Source organism: Euprymna scolopes, chromosome 6 (assembly GCF_053919585.1).
Source record: "Euprymna scolopes isolate OS-2025 chromosome 6, ASM5391958v1, whole genome shotgun sequence".
In the NCBI taxonomy this organism is placed as follows: domain Eukaryota; kingdom Metazoa; phylum Mollusca; class Cephalopoda; order Sepiida; family Sepiolidae; genus Euprymna; species Euprymna scolopes.
In genome coordinates, this window is record NC_136487.1 from 137,110,090 (window position 1) to 137,128,522 (window position 18,433).

An 18,433-nucleotide genomic window follows, 5' to 3' on the forward strand; every position below is an offset into this window, starting at 1 on the left:
GGCTGTCAAGGTGTTAAAGTTCAATGATTTTATCTTTGAAAACTCTATCAAAATCCTCCGCCAATTTTGTGGTCTAAATTTTGAATGTAGGTTACTTGGACATGGATCAAACTTTTTAATTTATTTGAGCCTAAAACAATAAATGTTAAGAGGTCAAAGTTTTAAAAAATTTGATCTCTGCGGTCTCTATCAAATTACTCAGCCAATTTCTGGTCTAAACATTTGAAATTTTACATAAAAGGTATTTAGAGATAGGGCAAGCTTTTTAATCAGTTTAGCTAAAAAATTTGAGCTGCTAAGGGGTCAGAGTTCAAAAGAGTTGACCTTTGCGGTGTCTAGCAAACTACTCAGGCAATTTTGGGTCTAAACATTTGAAATTTATACATAACTGGTATTCAGACATGTGGCGAGCATTTTAATAAGTTTTTGGGGTGAAAATTTGGCTGCCAAAAGGTCAAAGTTGAAAGAGTTGACCTTTGCAAATTTAACCAAATTTCTATGCCAATTTTGGGTCTTAGCACTTGAAATCTTACGTAAAGTATTTACACGTAGAGCAAGTTATGAACAGTATATAGGGCCCGAGCAAAGCCGGGTAGAAATACAAGTAGTAAATAAGGTTGGTGTTGAGAATAATAGTAAATTAATAGCTATTAATAATGGGTTTGAGATTAATAGTGAATTATTAGTAAATAAGTATGGAATTAAAAACAATAGTAAATAAGTAGCAAATAATTTTTAGGTTTGAGATTAATAGTGAATTAATAGTAAATAGGTTTTGAGTTGAGAGTAATTGTAAATTAATAGCAAATAATTTTGGGTTTGAGATTAATAGTGAATTATTAGTAAATAAGTTTGGAGTTGAGAACAATAGTAAATTAATAGCAAATAATTTTGGGTTTGAGATTAATAGTGAATTATTAGTAAATAAGTTTCGAGTTGAGAACAATAGTAAATTAATAGCAAATAATTTTGGGTTTGAGATTAAGAGTGAATTATTAGTAAATAAGTTTGGAGTTGAGAACAATAGTAAATTAATAGCAAATAATTCTGGGTTTGAGATTAATAGTGAATTAATCTATCTATTATATCTATAAAAGTGAAATTGTCTGTATGCACATTTCCCTAGCAAACTACTCTGTCAATTTTTAGTCTACAGATTCGAGATTTGACATAAAGGGTATTGAGATTTGGGAAAATCTTTTTAATCGGTTTTCAGCAAGTGGTCAAAGTTCAACGATTTGAGCTTTGGAAACTCTACCAAACTTCTCCGCTAATTTTGGGTCTAAACACTTTAAATCTTAGATGTAGGTTACCTGAACATGAGTACAAACTTTTTAATATATATATATATATATATATGCATATAAAGTTATTAACAGTACATAGGTCCTGAGCAAATCCAGGCTGCACTGCTAGTGTTAACATAAATGTATATAGTCCTGCGCATGCATACAAGAGAACTTTAAGTAGACTTATGCCTGCCAAATTCCAAATTCTTTCAATTTATATATATATTTTTTTCACTCACAGAGGCACTTATCTTACATAAATAGATTTTGTCCGTCCATCCGTCTATCACTCACAATTTTTACTCATTTATACTAGAATTTGCATTCCTCTCTCTCTCTCTCTCTCTAAATAAATAAATAAAATGGGCCTAAATTCTAGTATTTATTAAAAATTTTTAATGCCAATACATAAAGCAAAATTAATTTTGGAATATTAAAATAATTTCCAAGAATTATTAAGCAATATAACTATGTTATATTACTTTATACTTATATAACTTATAGTTATATTATTTAATATTCTCGAGTGTAGTTTCACTGGCATTGATCAATTTTAGTTCATAAGCATTAATAGCGTCAGAACACTATTTCAATACCAGTGGTCATACATATCTATATTTAGTTGAAAATGTGTCAGCAAGTAGAAGCATCTTGAAAAAGGAAAAATATAGAATAAACATACAAACTGTTTTAAAACACGCTTTTAGATGCAAATGAAGAATTTTCTTTTTTTTTTAAATTAATTTCAGATTTATCTTTTACAAAGATGCATCTCTTACAAAACCACGTAACCAATAAGGCAGTCAAAAACAGAATAAGGCAAGCCATTGGTCTTTTATGAAGATCTTCTCACCAAAATCAGGAGGTGCAAACAAAAATGGTTTGACCAATAAGAGGAGGGAGACTTGCCAAGGCAGTGCTCCAGGGAACAGTCAGAGGAGGAAGAAAAAGAGGAAGACCACATCATAGAATGGACAGGATCGAAGCTGAGCGAGATGGTCAAATGTTGAGAGGACTGGTTGACAGGTCATCTGCAGCACCTGAACGGCAACCACCGCAGGGCAAGTGAAGGATGAAAGATGAAGATTTAAAATCTCTCAGCAGAGAAAAAATTAAGTTTTGTTGGTCTTTTTTTATCTTGTTTTTTTTTTTTCTGGAAGTAAAAGTCTATCCTTGTGTTGTGTTATTGAAGTCGTGCTAGCTGGTTATGCAGGTAAAACTCTAGTTTTTTTTTTTTTTTATTCATTAAGCCTGAAAGGCATACACTCACCAAATATGAAGTTGAAAATGTGTTGGCCAGTAGGAGCATCTTGAAAAATGAAAATTATAGAATAAACAGACAAACTGTTTTGGAACACACTTTCTTTGTTTTCTAATTAATTTTAGATTTAAAATCCCTCGTCATGTCTATATTTGTTTTTATTCAGGACCACACAGTGTGGTATGTATACATACAATATAACGCATATACCTACACACATCCAACAATACAGTTAAAATGCACATTCTCACTTTTACGACATACATACACATATTCTGCACATATTTATTCTCACAACTGAACATGGATACATATACATACACTCACAGAATGCACATATATGGACATACATGCAAATATATTTAAAATACTGGAAAAAAAAAAAAACTGAAATTTTTGAAATAATTATTTAATTGATGTCTCATACCTATTGTTAAAATTTCACAAAAATCTGTGTGCAAATTTTCACAAAAGACTTCTGCATCTCTTTGCATAAAACTTAATATATCTCACATTACCCATCCTTACGTTTAGCAGCGGTTTTCCAAAATTAATAATGATTTGTTAATTCATTTAGGAATGAAGCTTTAGGGCGTTTTTTTTTTTTAGAAGCTGCAAACTTTAAATTGACAATTTTATTTTCTTTAATTGCAGATTGGCAACTATCAGTTCAGCTTAGTTTGGCAATTCATTGTGTGGTTTCAGCAGAATGGAGCCACATGCCACACAGCATGCGATATGATCAATTTACTAAGAGAAACATTTGATGAAAGAATAATTTCATGGACCTGTCAACTGACCATCTTGTTCGTGCGATTTAACCTCATTAGACTATTTTCTATGGGAATATGTAAAGTCTCATGTCTACACTGATAAACCAGACAGAATAGACCACTTGGAAGATAACATTTGCTGCGTTATTACCAAAATACAGCCTAATTTAATGCATAGAATTGTGAAAATTGGAACTCTAGGTTACGCTCCATATGCAAAATTATATTTAAATTATAAATATCAAGAATTAATCTTTGGAATAAATCACATTTGTATGATAAAAATATTTCTGTTATTTATTTCAATTAAAAACTGGCTGCCTTTAAAAACCAAAAAAAAAAAAAAAGCAAACAAACAAAAAACAACCTTTACATAAAAATATATAAACAGGCATATACCTAACTTCATACAAAGATACAAGAAAGTTTATTTTCTATAAGAAAGCAAACATTTGAATCTGAACATTTTAAGATTGTAAATAAATATAATTTTTTTCTTTTTCTAGTCATTCACTCCAAGGCATATCGCCACTTATATGTAAGGGCCTAATATTTGGGACCATGCTAAGAGAAGATGAACAAGATGCTGGTTTATTTTACATTTAAACTTCTGCATATCAGTATAGTCAGAGAAGCAGGTAGCAGGAAGGGAATTCCAAGGTCTAGCTGTTTAAGTGAAGCTTTCTAACATTTAGGGACCTCAACAATGAAGGGGTATCATTTTGTTGCTAAACAGATTTGTTGGGAGTATGTACGTCGAGGGGAGGGGGGCATAGAGGCAAGGAGTTCCTCAGAGCAAGTTTTATTAAATATTTCTAAAACAGGCACAGATATACAACATTGCAGTGATGGGACAGGGGGTTGAATCTTAGTTGACAAAGCGGGACCCATTAGATTGGAGACTCTTCTTTGGAGGTTATCCAAGAGGGAGAGACTAATGGTAGATGCACCAGCCCAGATGTGGCAACAATACTCCATGCATGGGCGAATGGTGACTTTGTAGAGGTACAAGATACTCTTAGGTGTTTAAATATAAAATAAATGTCTGAACCTTTCAAGGTTGAGGTAATTGCTTTCACACAACTTCTTGGAGGAGACGAACCTCTGCATGTAACGTGGCCATTACACTTCAAACCTCTCAGACCCACACGCCGTCTGGTACCGTCGCAAACGAATAATCAAATATAAAAGGAAAAAAATAAAAATCCTATTCAGCATTTTTTTTAAAAATGTAAATGAAATGCATTTATTTGTGATTCTTGCAAAACAACGCAATTCATTATGTTGCAAAAGTATTTTCTCACACACATGCTTTTTAAGTCTTTTTCCCCCCTGCGCTTCATGACTGGAACATGAACAATGTAAGCGGAAAGCATATACAACACCTGATATTTTCAAATGGCCATCCATTTTTGCATTGCCCACGCTTAACGTCACTTAACAAAATCATTCAAATACTAGCAGTATAATATCCTTATTCTAAAAACCTAAAGAAAAAAAAATTACACACACACACACACATATATATATATATATATATACACACACACACACACACTTCAGAATAAAATTATCTAACAATCAACTGGTATGGAAATCTGTAATTATAAGTCTTACAAAATATTATTGGCAGTAATATTCTATAAGTATTATCCCATCTAAATAAAAATTGCTCGATATACAAGATAGAGCTAATAAATCAAATTTTAGTCATTCAATTAATTTAAAAAATTTGAAAATTTATGATGTTAAATGGTTAAATTTCAAATCCAAAGATTTTTATTATTCTATGTAAGACAAAGAATACATTTGAAATATTATAACTCCTTATCCTATAGGATTTCGATGTCTACCATCTCTTCAGGAGAAAATATTAGTAAATAATTATAATGGTTTACACGCGTGTGTGTGTGTGTATATATATATATATATATATATATATATATATATATATATATATATATATATATATATTACATTGGGCAGGTGCTAGATGACAGCACAGAGGTAGAGGCGTAAACTGTCATCTCACTAGTTTAATATTGATCCCGGCTTGAAGCACTTGCTCATCTAGCTGCACTGATGAACTGTAAACAATGAATCAGTCTGTAGATGACATGTACAGAGTGGAACGATAAAATTGTCCCCCCTAAAGAAAACAACGCTACAGCTTTATTTAAAAATTTTTTTTTGAAAAATCAATTCAGATAACTTGATTATGTAGTAGAGCTGACATCTCTTCAATGTAGCTGCCTTCAGCCTCGATCACCACCTCAATACAGGTCTGGAACTGGGAGCATGCCTTTTCCACAAGCGCCAGCGGGAGCTCAGTAAATACTCAGCAGATAGCGCTGATCAGGCTGGCTTTGGTGCTGTGAGAAGTCATGTTGGTGATGTTCTTGACGTATGACTAAACAAAGTAGTCCAGTGGGTTCAGGTCAGGGGAGGGGCAATGAAAGAAGGGTAGCACTTCTTAAAGTCAAGCCTGGGTTTCTTTCGACGTGGGCTGGCACCGCATCCTGCTGCCACACCCAGGGTCTGCCAACAGTCACCTGATTGCACCAGAGGATCATCACACTCTTCAGCACATCCAGGCAAACTTTGGTGTTGACTTTCAAGCTGACTTCGAAGTGGCATGATGTGGCCCTCACTTGAAACCACACCAAAGACCATAACCGTGATCAAAAACTTTGTTTTCATCACCCTGGGCACGTCCTTATTATCCATACTTGCATTTCAATAGTGCTGGCAATGATCCCGTTTTCATAACTTGGATCAGTAGAAAGCAGGAGTTGTACAGCGGCATATCTCTGACTCGCTCGTTGTGTCACTTTCAGACATGATAGAAGGTTCCTATCATTCTTGGGATTTGTACACAACTGGCCAACTAGTAGATGGTCTACAAAAACAACAACAAAAAAAAAAAAAAAAAAAAAAGAAAACCGATTTTTATCAAATGGAAATGGAAGCATGTAGTCTTTTATGAGGCAAGAATTTTATAGTTCTACCCTATACACATACATGTGTGTGTGTGTATATATATAAGAGCAAATAGTTAATAAAACATGTTAAAAAAGAGTTAAAAAAACTATTTAATTTGAAAAGGAAACACTAAATAAATGGATAGTCCTTAATCCGCGGAGTTCCGAAGAAATACTTTCCTTCTCAGGGTAGGATTTTGTAATTCAATCTTCCAAGTAAAATCCAAGGGAATCGCGTAATTGGAAGATTGAATTACACCTCATCTCGACAGCCAAGTCTAATGCATATCTTATTTTTCTTTTAATAATATTATTGGAATTCTTTCCCCTTTTCATTGTACCTATTTGTGAATTATTCTACTGCTTTCAGCCTTTTGGCTTATTTTTTACCATCTTCCAACTACGCGATTCCCTTGGATTTTACTTGTGCGAATGGAAATTTTACTAACTTTCTTGGATTTACATTTTTGGATTTTACTGTCATTGGATATTTTACCTTTTACCAGACCATCCATTCACGTGAAATCACCTTTTTCTTCACCCTATTCCCTATGCTTCACTTTTTGTTATCAAGTAAGATCTTTGACTTACTTGCAGTTTCATCAAATACTGCTAAATCCTACCCTCTGATGAGAAGGAAAGTATTTCTTCGAAACTCCACGGACTAAGGACTATCCACTTATTTAGGGGTTCCTTTTCAAATTAAATATGTTTTTAACTCTTTTTCAAAGTGTTTTTTAACATGTTTTATTAACTATTTGCTCTTATTATAAGCTCTATCTCCTATTTGGTTTTATCGAGCTTTTACATCTGGTTGAGATTACTTTATAAATATTAATTCTTTAATATTTATAATATACTTTAGTTTTACCATCTTGGATTATTTTGGTAAATTCAATTGTAATTTTTATTTTATATATATATATATATATATATATATATATATATATATTGTAAAAACTGATTCTGAAAAAAATGCTTGACAGGCTCTTAAACACTAATAAATTAACTTCCAGGCGATGCCAGGTTTCCTTGCTTGTTCAAGATACTGTTGGAGGTTTGGGAGTGTCTGCCTTTTTAATAATCTCTCTTTCCATTTCGGAATCATCAGCTGCCTAGTAACAAAACTGGTTCTCAAGATATTAACAACACTTCCCGGATATAACTTCTGCACCCAAATTCTATTGACTATGTAATTATTAACTTTTTTTTCCTTTTCCTAAATTAATGTTTATTCAAAGTTTAAGGTTACATTTCTAGAAAGTGTCTATTCTTTTTTTATTTCTGGGTTGGTCTCATAAGTCTATAATATAAAACCATGCATCCAAACAGAATTCGCTTTTCCTGTTCTTAAATCGGTCTTGTCCTGTTTATCTTTTATAACCTTTACATAATTATAGCCCTTTTAACATTTTCCCTTGATAACTCAGTAACAAGGACATGAAAGCTAAAAACGGAGAACCATACTTTGAATGGTTAATGTTATTAGCTAAAAAAAAAAAAAAAAAAAATATGTGTGTGTGTGTGTGTGTATAATATATATCGTGAGAGACAGATGTGTATGTATGCATATCTCGAGAGAGAGATACTAGTAATGATCAGTGCACTTCATGCAGGACTTTGTTGTATGCTCAGCCATTGCAGTAAGTAAATGTTCTAAGAAAACATGACCTTGACCTTGAAAATGGTGTGCACCATCCCTAGGTGGGGGACTATTATCATGCCAGGTTTAAACATGATCGGTTCAATGGTGTGGACTGTAGGAGAGTTGTACACACAGACACGAACACATATATATATATATATATATATATATATATATATATATATTACTAGCATTTCAGCCCGGCATTGCCCGGGTGTTTGGAGGTGTATGTTGAGCAAAAAAAAAAAAAAACGGTCAATGTTTTTTAACTTTGACCCCTATTATGACCCCTTAACATTTATTGTTTTGTGCTCAAATCAAGTTATTAAGTTAAATCCATGTCCAAGGAACCTATATCTAAAATTTCAAGTGTTTAGACCCAAATTGTCGGAGGAATTTGGTAGAGTTCTCAAAGGTCAAATCGTTGAACTTTGACCTCTTAATAGCCAAATTACTGGCCGAAAACCGATCACAAAGATTTTCCCAAATCTCAGTACCCTGTATATCAAATTTCGAGTCTGTAGACTTAAAATTGAGAGAGTTATTGCGTAGGGAAATGTACACACACACACACACTTATATATATATTATATACACATACATACAGAGTTTTTATTTTGATAATACTTATTCTGCTAAGGAATATTTTTTAAAACTCTGGAACAAAGTCGTGAAAGTTTGATAAAACTGAGAACCATACTTGGAATGGTTAATAGTGTTATTAGCTAAAGATAAAAACCCCAAAAAATTATGTATAGATATTAGTGCTATTCCGGTTGCCCGTGTGATGATATATTGAAGATATCAAAGATGTGTCTAATACATAAAATAAACTTGGTTTATTTCTCAAAGTTAGACATCGATAACACTGCATCTAACTCGATATTTGATTCTAATTAGCCCTTTTTATTTCCCCACATTCTTTACACAAATATGTATTTTACTACAGTTTTTCTTATTATACTTATTTTAGCTAGGAATATTTTTATAACTCTGTAATGAGAATGTGAAAGCTTAATAAAACGGAGAACTGTATTTGGAATGGTTAGTAATGTTGTTAACTAAACATAAAAGAAAAAAGAAATTATATATAAATAATAGTACCAGTAATCTGGCATTACTCAGGTGGAGATATTTCAAATATCTTTAATATATAATAGATATAAAGTTCATCTATTTCTCAAAGTTAGACATTGATAGCATTGCATCAGAAAAATCGATGTTGATTCTAATTAACCTTTTTTTTTTTAAATCTTTTTATCTTCCACATTCTTTATACGAATATAACATATTTTGCTAGTTTCTTTCTGATACTACTTATTCTGGCTAGGAATATTTTTTATAACTGTAACAGCACGTGCAAGCAAAATAAAATGGTTATTGGTGTTTTTAGTCAAAGATAAAAAGAAAAATATTCTCTATAAATATTAGTGCTATTCTCTCGACATTGCCCATATCAAAATTTTTAATACATAAAATAAAGTTGTTTTTTTTTCTCAAAGTTAAACATTGAAAGCTTTACATCTGAAAGAAAAAAAAGAAATCAATATTTCATGCTTATTAGCTTTTTTCTTTTTCTACCGTCCATATTATAATGCATTTTGCCACAGTTTCTTTCTGATAATACCTCTTCTGGCTAGGAATATTTTTATAATTTTGCAATGAAGACAAAGGCTCAACAGAACGGTGAATAAGATTTGAAATGAAGCTATGTCAATAGTGTTATTAGTTAAAAATAAAAACATAAAAGAAAACAAAGAAAATAAATAGATATATTTCTTCTCTTTACGAAATTAGATATGTGTGTGCGTGTTTACTTATGTAAGTCAATAAAGGGAGAAAATGAAGGTATAAAAACTATGCAGTAATAGATATAGATTTATTCATTTATTTAATAAGCGTATACATTAATATATATATATATATATATATATATATATATATATATATATATATATATAATTTTTATACCTTCATTTTTTTTTTTTATTGACTTCTATATAAGCTCCAAAACAATTTGTTGAGCTTTGTATTATCCCGATAAATCTCCTCTTAAAAAATTAATTTAATCTCTTTCTTTAACTCCCCTTATTTATATATTTCATTACACAAGATAAACTTCTACACTATTGAAATTATCATTATGAATTTTAGGATATATATATATATATATATATATATATATATATATATATATATATATATATTCTCGACAACATTCCTTTTATAAACTTTACTATTTAGTGCACGCACTCTCTCAAACATGCACCCTCCTTCACGAAAATTTTTAAAAAATAAATTGAATACAAAAAAATTTAATGAAAAGAATTGCTCTGCATCAAATTTGGAGTTATTTTAAAAGGATCAGTATGCAGACGGGAGTACAAATAATATGTACATACTTGGTAAAAGCTATTGCACTTATTATTCTAGATTTCCTCAACTGTAATTAATCATTTTTTTTCTTTCTTTTTCAAACTTTCTAGTTTGAGACGTTTTCTTTCTTTCTTACATCTTTTTTTTTTTAACTTCAACATCAGACTAAAACATTATTTTATATATAATGTGAATATTAACAAAGCATAATTTCTACCCCCACCTCCCATCAATTTTGATGGAGGGTGTACACATTCTTTAATAGTTGCCTTCAAAGAAAGCTCACCTAAGGGGAATAACTCTTACTGAAATAATAAAAATTATTCTTATTAGCTATTAGAGATCCTAATTTGCTAGTGACGGGACGATTCCAATATTCCCCCCTGATTCTTTACTAAATTCCCAATTCCGATACAATTACCGATTTTGATTCCAATTCTTTATAAATCTCTAAATACTTACTCTAAAGTTATTTTTTCTGATTACCTTTAAGTGTGCTTATAGTTTCTCAAATGTGAAAATACATTCATGGTGGTTATCTGTAGATTCTAGTTTGACTGGAAGTTTAAGTTCAAGAAATATTTATTATTTCATAGTTACTACAAGCAGTAAGAGATTATGTTTTAAACAAAATCAAATAAAATGATTGATAATTGAAAGAATCGTTTTTGGCATTGGAAAAATCGGTACAAATTTTTCCGATTCCGATACCAATTCCGATACCCCAATAAGTTCCAGTTTTATCGATTCCCGATTCCGATTTATAGTCCCAACACTATTTATTTTTAACATAGGTATATTTTGCAAAACACATTTTGAAGCTAATGAGCAATGCACCATACGAGGTCATACAGTTAATATGTATATAGTGTCAAATGACCGGTTTGTCTAGTGAGTTTTTATATATACTTTTTTAAATTCAAATGAGAATCGTTGTCATGGTTCGGAAATGCAATTGTTTTGTTCTGTATTGATCTTCTTTCATCTCTAATTAATGAAGATGATCAATAGGGAGCCGATATATTTGTTCGAGATGGGGGGGGGGAGAAGTTAAATATTAGATTCCAGCATATACGCACTTTTCTTTCTTTTTCAGTGGTCATCTAAAAGACAAGAAAAAGGGGGAAGTATTGTTAACTTTACCCAGTTGCGTCCCTTGAACACTCTCCACAACAGAGAGTTAATTTCCCTACCGGAAACGGTGTAAGAAGAACTGTTGAAATATATAGCGTAAACGGTACGCACATAAATAAATGCTCTTTGACCCTACTCCAGTTGTCCGTGTTTATTTGCTTTGACATTGGTAGCAAAGCGTACAACCCCCCCCCAAAAAAAAACCACAAAAGAACATGGCCTCTAAATACACTCCCCTACCAACATTATACACGGAAACATACAATTCCTGGAAGAAAGAAATGTGTATATGGGAACTAGCCACTACTTTAAATGAAAGAAAATGGGCCCCCGTCGTGCTTTTGTTTTTTGTCCCTGGAAGGAAAAGTGGTGGTGGTGGTGGATAAGAAAAAGAAACACGATCAGCAGTTGAGTGCAAAAAAAAAAAAAAAAAAAAAAAAAGTATACCAACCCTAATAGACTCTTTTCTAAAAACCATCTTCTATAATATAAATCTCACCTGTCTGTTTAAATCTATGTATGCCTAAAAGTTTTGACAAAGGCAACAGATTTTCACAAGATCAGTATTGTTTTGAAGCATGACCGTTCGGAATATCAAAAAATTGGCTCAAAACATTTATCCTTCACCCTCAACTGGGTACTTTTCTACAAGGAGGAGTCGTTTTTTTCATTAATATTTTCAAAAGTCATCCCTTTTCAATTAATTTAAACCTTCACCACTTCCGGTTTGGCAATCAATGCAACAGCAAAGATGTCACTTTTTATTTTTTTCATGTTCTTTTCTCTCCTTCGTGGTATGGGTTCGAGCCTGCCTGCCTACTACCACATTTTTTTTTTTTTTTTTTTGCTCAACATACACCTTCAAACACCCGGGCAAGGTCAGGCACCCAGGCTAGTTTATATAAAAAAAGATGATTAAAACAAATTCATCTACAATTTTCTCCAATATTTCTCATTATTTAAATAGCAAAACACAAGGAGTTTCACAGTGTAGTATCCGTTCTAATGCTACACTTCGCCTTTTCTATCCTTGGTCAGTGGAGGAGAAGTCCTTCATAACGGAGACAATTTTTATTTGTTGTTCCTATCCAGAGTGCCTCTTTTTGCGGAGCTGGATTTTCCCTACATTAAAAACCAACCTTGTGTAACTCTCCCCTCGTGGGGAGGCAAGTAAATAGGAACACAAGAAGTTTTAGGATTTACTTCACCGTTTTCATCATTACCGTGTTCAGTTTAACGTACGTTCTACATGTTGGCATGTGTTGGACAGCTTTTAGAAAATGACTTCTGAAGTAACCTATCTCTGGCCAGGTGTTTATCCCTCTTTCTATAAAATCCCTCCTTATCGCTGCCTCCCATGTACTCCTTAGTTTTCCCCTGCCAGCTCAACTGTTCTACATCTACAAACCCAAGAACTCTTATCTAATCTTTTAATGCTACTAAACCAAAGAAGTTTCCTGTTTTGCACATATCTCCCTATTCTGTCCAGATTTGATCTTCCTCTGAAGTCATCAGATCTAAGCTTGTCTTTAAGATTCACTTTATACATCCATTGTATCATTCGCAGACTATCTCCATACTACATGTGCCTTTGACTTTTACTTTAAAAAAAATTTTTTTAACTTTTTATTTATTCTATTTTCACTCAAAACAGGGCACAGTGCCACTTTGATGTAGGGGGCTACTATCGGGGATATAAGTTGAAGGGATACTATGTGGGGAGATGAGCAGCAAGATGTTCACATTACACTTGAACTTCTGCATGTCAGTACAGTTGGGAAAGCAGGAACCCAGAAAGGAGTTCCAAAGTCTAGCAGTTCTGGGGAATAAACTATTGGAGTAGCAGGCTTTCTTACATCTAGAGATCTCTATGGTATAGGGGTGGGATTTAGCTGCTTGTTGGGTTTGTCGGGGGTATTTATGTCGAGGGGGTACAAGTGCTTGTAGTTCGTCAGAATTTCTAATTAAGGTTTTCAGCCAATTTTTGCGGTATTCGTTGTCCGAAGGGTCGAGCTTCAAAACGATACCCATGTCATGAAAATCTGGAACAAGGGTTCCCAACCTGAGGTACGGGACCTTATTCCAGGGGTTGCGAGAAATATTTAGATAAAAAAATAGGGTATTAGCTATAGGTTACTTTTGTGTTTTTTTGTAATGTACTCACTTCTTGCTTTCATTTTAGGGTTAAGTATTGTTATTAAACGGCCATTAAAAGACATGGCTGAATAGATTTAGTCCATGTATTTAATCGCTAGTTGAAAACGTCCTAAAATTTAGGACCTAAACCGAACGTGTTTGTTCAGCACTGCCTGGCAACTGGTTTTCTTTTAGAATATCTATATAAGATTGAAACTCTACTTGTATTATTTTCATTCTACGAACTATTATTCATATGTTGAGTGTCATTTTCACAATGTTCTGGTTTACGTGAACATAGACTGTTACATTGACCGAAACGTTATGAAAATGACACTCAAGATGAGAACAGTAGTCGAAAGAATCCAAATAAGCCAAATAACCAATCCTCATCTAAAAAATTCAGAAACACAAACTATGTTATATGCTTTCCTTTGTACATGTATATTATAAACTTACCCTTAAACACAATATAAATTTTAGGTTTGAGGTGAATTTCTTGAGATGTGCAGACAAAAAAAAAAAATGGCTTGGAGCACTGCTCTAAAAGGATCTCCTTTACTGATGGAGAACAGAAAAGACTGAGAGACACTATGGATTGAAAAAAAGTTTTTAAATTGCCTCAGTCTAGACCAATTTCTCATTCACTGACTTACTACAGTAAACAAAGTGTAGTATTAATAAGATACAGTTAAAAGACTTGGCATTCCTATCCCATCGCGGTTAACCACCTGAAGAAGGTCAGAGGAATAGTTGGCCAAAACATGGTGAAACAACAACAACAACTATGAAGATAACAGGTTGTTTTTGTTTTACGGCATATCAACCCTTTTCAGGTTATTTAATGCCGAATCCAAAGATTTTGAAGAAAAATTTAATAGAATATATTTGTTGTTTTCAAGTTGGTTTCTATTTAACCCATAGTTGGGACCCTAATAGGTACTACCACTCCAGGTCAGAGTGGACCTGGGAGCAATGGCAATTAAAGGGTGGCTCCACACTCTCCAAAGCCTGCAAGCTGGGGCCTCACCACTGGATATAGTTTAAGGTCATATCCAGGACCATGAAGATAACAGTCCGTAAATATATATATATATATATATATATATATATATATATATATATACACACACACACACATATATATAAGTGTAGTATCAGAACAGGTACTGCACTTTGCTCTTAGCCAAAAGGCCAAAGAAGTACATATTTACTTGCCTCCCACCAAGGAAGGAATTAGACACATACAGTGTTTTTTCTTTTCTTTTTTTTTTAATGTGGAGAAAATCCTGTTTCTCAAAATGGAATACTTTGGATTAAAACAAAAATTTAAATTGCTTTAGTCTAGAAGGATTTCTCCATTGAGTGAGAACAGAATAGATGAAATGCAATAGCTGAACAGATACTACACTTTGCATTATTATTCTCTGTATAATAAAATACAAGAAATTAGGCACAAGGCCATGAAAATTGGAGTTTTCTTTATCTTTTGTAACCCATCTGACTATCCTACTCTTGGTTTAAAACATTGCAGTCACCATAATACCACATTTACTGTCAGGGCTTACTTAAAAAAAAAAATCTCCAAAACGTTTGAAATGTTATTCTTCAGTTTACTCTTAACCAAAAGGCCAACAGTTAATTTATAAAAAGGTTTATTCAAAAAAGAATAGGAAAAGAAAAAAAAAATCAGAGGGCTAGGTAGCTTGTGAACACATGGGAAATAGAGCAAAAGATAGATATAGACAGACTGATAGCTTGTCTTGCTTCACCTGCACCTTCGCACCATTAAGGATAGCATCTTGGACACATCTCTGCTTAAGTATTGCCAGAAAAAGAAAAACTGTATATCAGGAAGTAACATGGTTTCATTGACTTTGGTTCAGAAGTCTGACCATCAAGGGTCACTCCAACCTTTTCCATTCAAACAACGATTTTTGTTATGTAACACAAATACTCTAAATAGATAATCACTTGAATATATCTAATACATTTGAACATTAACACGTGATGGATTATCTCCCTTAATTTTTGTCTTTGACTTTTTTGTTAACAAAATTTTGATTGGACGTTTGTCGCTTTGTGTTGGCTGATCAGGGATGAAATTAGAAATGAATAATTCATTGAACTTAGCCTTACATCTTGAATTTGAAGACCCATATAGGTCATAACTAACATCTCTTCTGCATACCCTATTCAATTTAAAAAAAAAAAAAAACTTTAATGATGTGGGAAAATAAATACTGTCAATCAAACTTTACAAAAATTCATCTGGTAGTTTGTTTTGATAAAATAAACTTTTAGCTGTATATGGAATATTGTCACCATTGTCAACATCACTATGAGAGTCAAGGGAGATAATTCAAACTTTTGGGAGATAAATCAACCTTTTATTGTTTAAACACGAAGAAAGGAATTATCGTCCTTGAATATCATGATAACGGCAATATTCCACAAACGCATAAAAATCGAATTTATTTTCTAACAACAAAACTACTGGATTGATTTCCGGAATTTTTGGTGAACAGTATTTTTGCTCACAAGTAAGTACACTGTAAAGGTTTCTTTACATTTTTTAATATTCATATGGAATATGATAAAATCTCTGGGTGACAAACATTTTGTAACTGGTGACACTGAAAAATGAATGGGACAAGTGGTGGGAGGAAAGGAATAAAGAAAGAGGATATATTAAGCACAAGAAGACTTACAATCTAGAGGGCGTGAGTTCAATCCCTGTACAAGGCAGTATATTTTTTATTTTATCTTCAATCAGACACAAAAAACAGTCCGACCTAGATGATTACTAATAGGAAACATTTTTGAATAATAACCTAAAAATTAAAAATAGGAAAGGGGGATAAATAATTTTCAAGTGAAAAATATAATTGAAGTTGGCGCTTTTGAATTTTTCAGATGAGGATGTATTATTTGGATTCATTGGACTACTGTTCTCATCTTGTGATTTTCAGTTGATGTAACCTCTGACCTTCTTCAGGTGTATCTTGTTGAAGTTGAGAATGGTTCTGTCGAACTTGGGAATTTGGACGGAATTTCGAATGGAACCCTTCATTTACTGAAAAATCAATTCTAAAAATGATATTCTCCTGAAGGTTGAAGGTTCAATTCTCAGTGCGGACAACCAAAAAATTCAATTGTGAATTACTTAGGACCTCTATCCAGTCATAGCAGACGAAACAAGAGCATGCTACCACTGTGAAGTAAATAAAGGGTACTGTTAGAAATTCCGTCCGAATTTCCGAGTTCAACAGAAATATTCCCAGAGTTTGATTTCAGTTGTTTAACTTTAGTTTCAAAATGTGCAAACAAATAAAAATAAGTGCATCCTAGACAATGCCGAGTAAGTAGAGCCAGTTAAGAAATAAAGTAACCTTTGGCCTTTTGGAGTAAAGTGTAGCATCTGTTTTGAGACAACACTTCATATTTTACTTCTAGCAGTAAAGGTAAAATTTTAATTTTGGTCAGAATCCCAAGTCCCATTTTTTTTTTTTTTTTTTTTGGAGTGCTAGATTCCCACCCACCCCACATTAAAAACTAATCCTGCGTCTAATTCTGCCCTCGAGGGGAGGTAAATAAATAGGAACACGATTCTGGGTTCCATTTTAAAGAGGCACACTGGTTCGACTGTTTTGGGTAAATTTTGTTTTATTATTGGATAAATTGTTTAGATATTTGGGTCCATAATAGTAAGAGGACAGGGCAAGGAAAAACCGAAACAAGTGCAGATGTGTTGGTTATAGTCAGCTAACGTACTTCCTAACTTCTAGCGTAGCGCTACCGGAAGTGGTGACAGGGCAAATAAGTTCCTTTGTTTTTTTTCTCTTATGCTTGTATCTCCCCTGTGCACTGCACTCCTTTATTACTTTTTTTATTACGTTTTTTTTTTTTTTTTTTTTTTTTTTTTAAATAATCACTGAATAGTTTTTACAGTCTTATTTTAATTAAAAATTATTGAAATTAAAAAAACAACTTAATTTTTATAATTTGGCATGGTTGAGTGGGGGGGAGCTATAGATTGGAGCTCAGATGAGCACTTGCCATGAAAATAATGATAGAGCAGAGACAGACTTGCAACGTCTCTTCTGTGCAAAAGAGGTTTCAGGGAAGAGAAAAAGGCATCACTAGGTGTGTCAGAAATTTCGTGAAAAATAGTGAATAATTCCACCCCATCTTTCCAAGCTTATAACTCCTCGAAAAATGTAATTCAAGCCCTAATTTTTTTTTCAATTAAAGGAGCAAGGACCAAGGTTTCATTAAAAAAAACAAAAAAAAAAAAAAAAAACAAACAATGTGTTTTTTTTTAAAAAAAGGTCTTAAACTTCGGACTTTATAGGTAAATTTCTAAAAAACACTACATTTTTTGTTTTAAATTTGAATATATTATTTATTGACCTTTTCTTTTCAATTTGTGATATATAACACTTTGGTGAGTAAATTAATTATTTACTTTTTAATAGACATTTCAAAATGGGAGGCGTGAATTATTCGACCCCCTGTCTTTCCAAGCTTATAACTACTCGAAAAATGTAATTCAAGCCCTATTTTTTTTTTTTTTTTTTTTTTCAATTAAAAGGAGCACGGACCAAGGTTTCATTAAGAAAAAGAAAAAAAAAGAAAAAACAAACAACGTGGTTTAAAAAAAAAAAGGTTTTAAACTTCAAACTTTACAGGTAAATTTCTAAAAAACACTACTTTTTTTTTTTTTAAATTTGAATATATTATTTATTGACCTTTTTTCTTCAATTTGTGATATATAACACTTTGGTGAGTAAATTAATTATTTACTTTTTAATAGACACTTGAAAATGGGGGGGGGG

At 32.5% G+C, this 18,433-nt stretch overlaps 2 protein-coding genes across 2 annotated transcripts in view; one reads left to right on the top strand and one right to left on the bottom strand.

The window, feature by feature from the left end:
- The window catches only part of LOC145278252 (uncharacterized), an 81,091-nt gene extending 78,961 nt beyond the window's left edge, over positions 1-2,130 (top strand). Inside the window, exon 4 of the mRNA XM_080130541.1 lies at positions 2,039-2,130. Coding sequence (XP_079986667.1) covers positions 2,039-2,130 — 92 coding nt within the window. The remainder of the gene's footprint in view (positions 1-2,038) is intronic.
- Positions 1-18,433, bottom strand: part of LOC145277978 (oxidative stress-induced growth inhibitor 1-like) — a 204,298-nt gene that overhangs the window by 159,176 nt on the left and 26,689 nt on the right. The gene's annotated exons all lie outside the window — the stretch shown is intronic.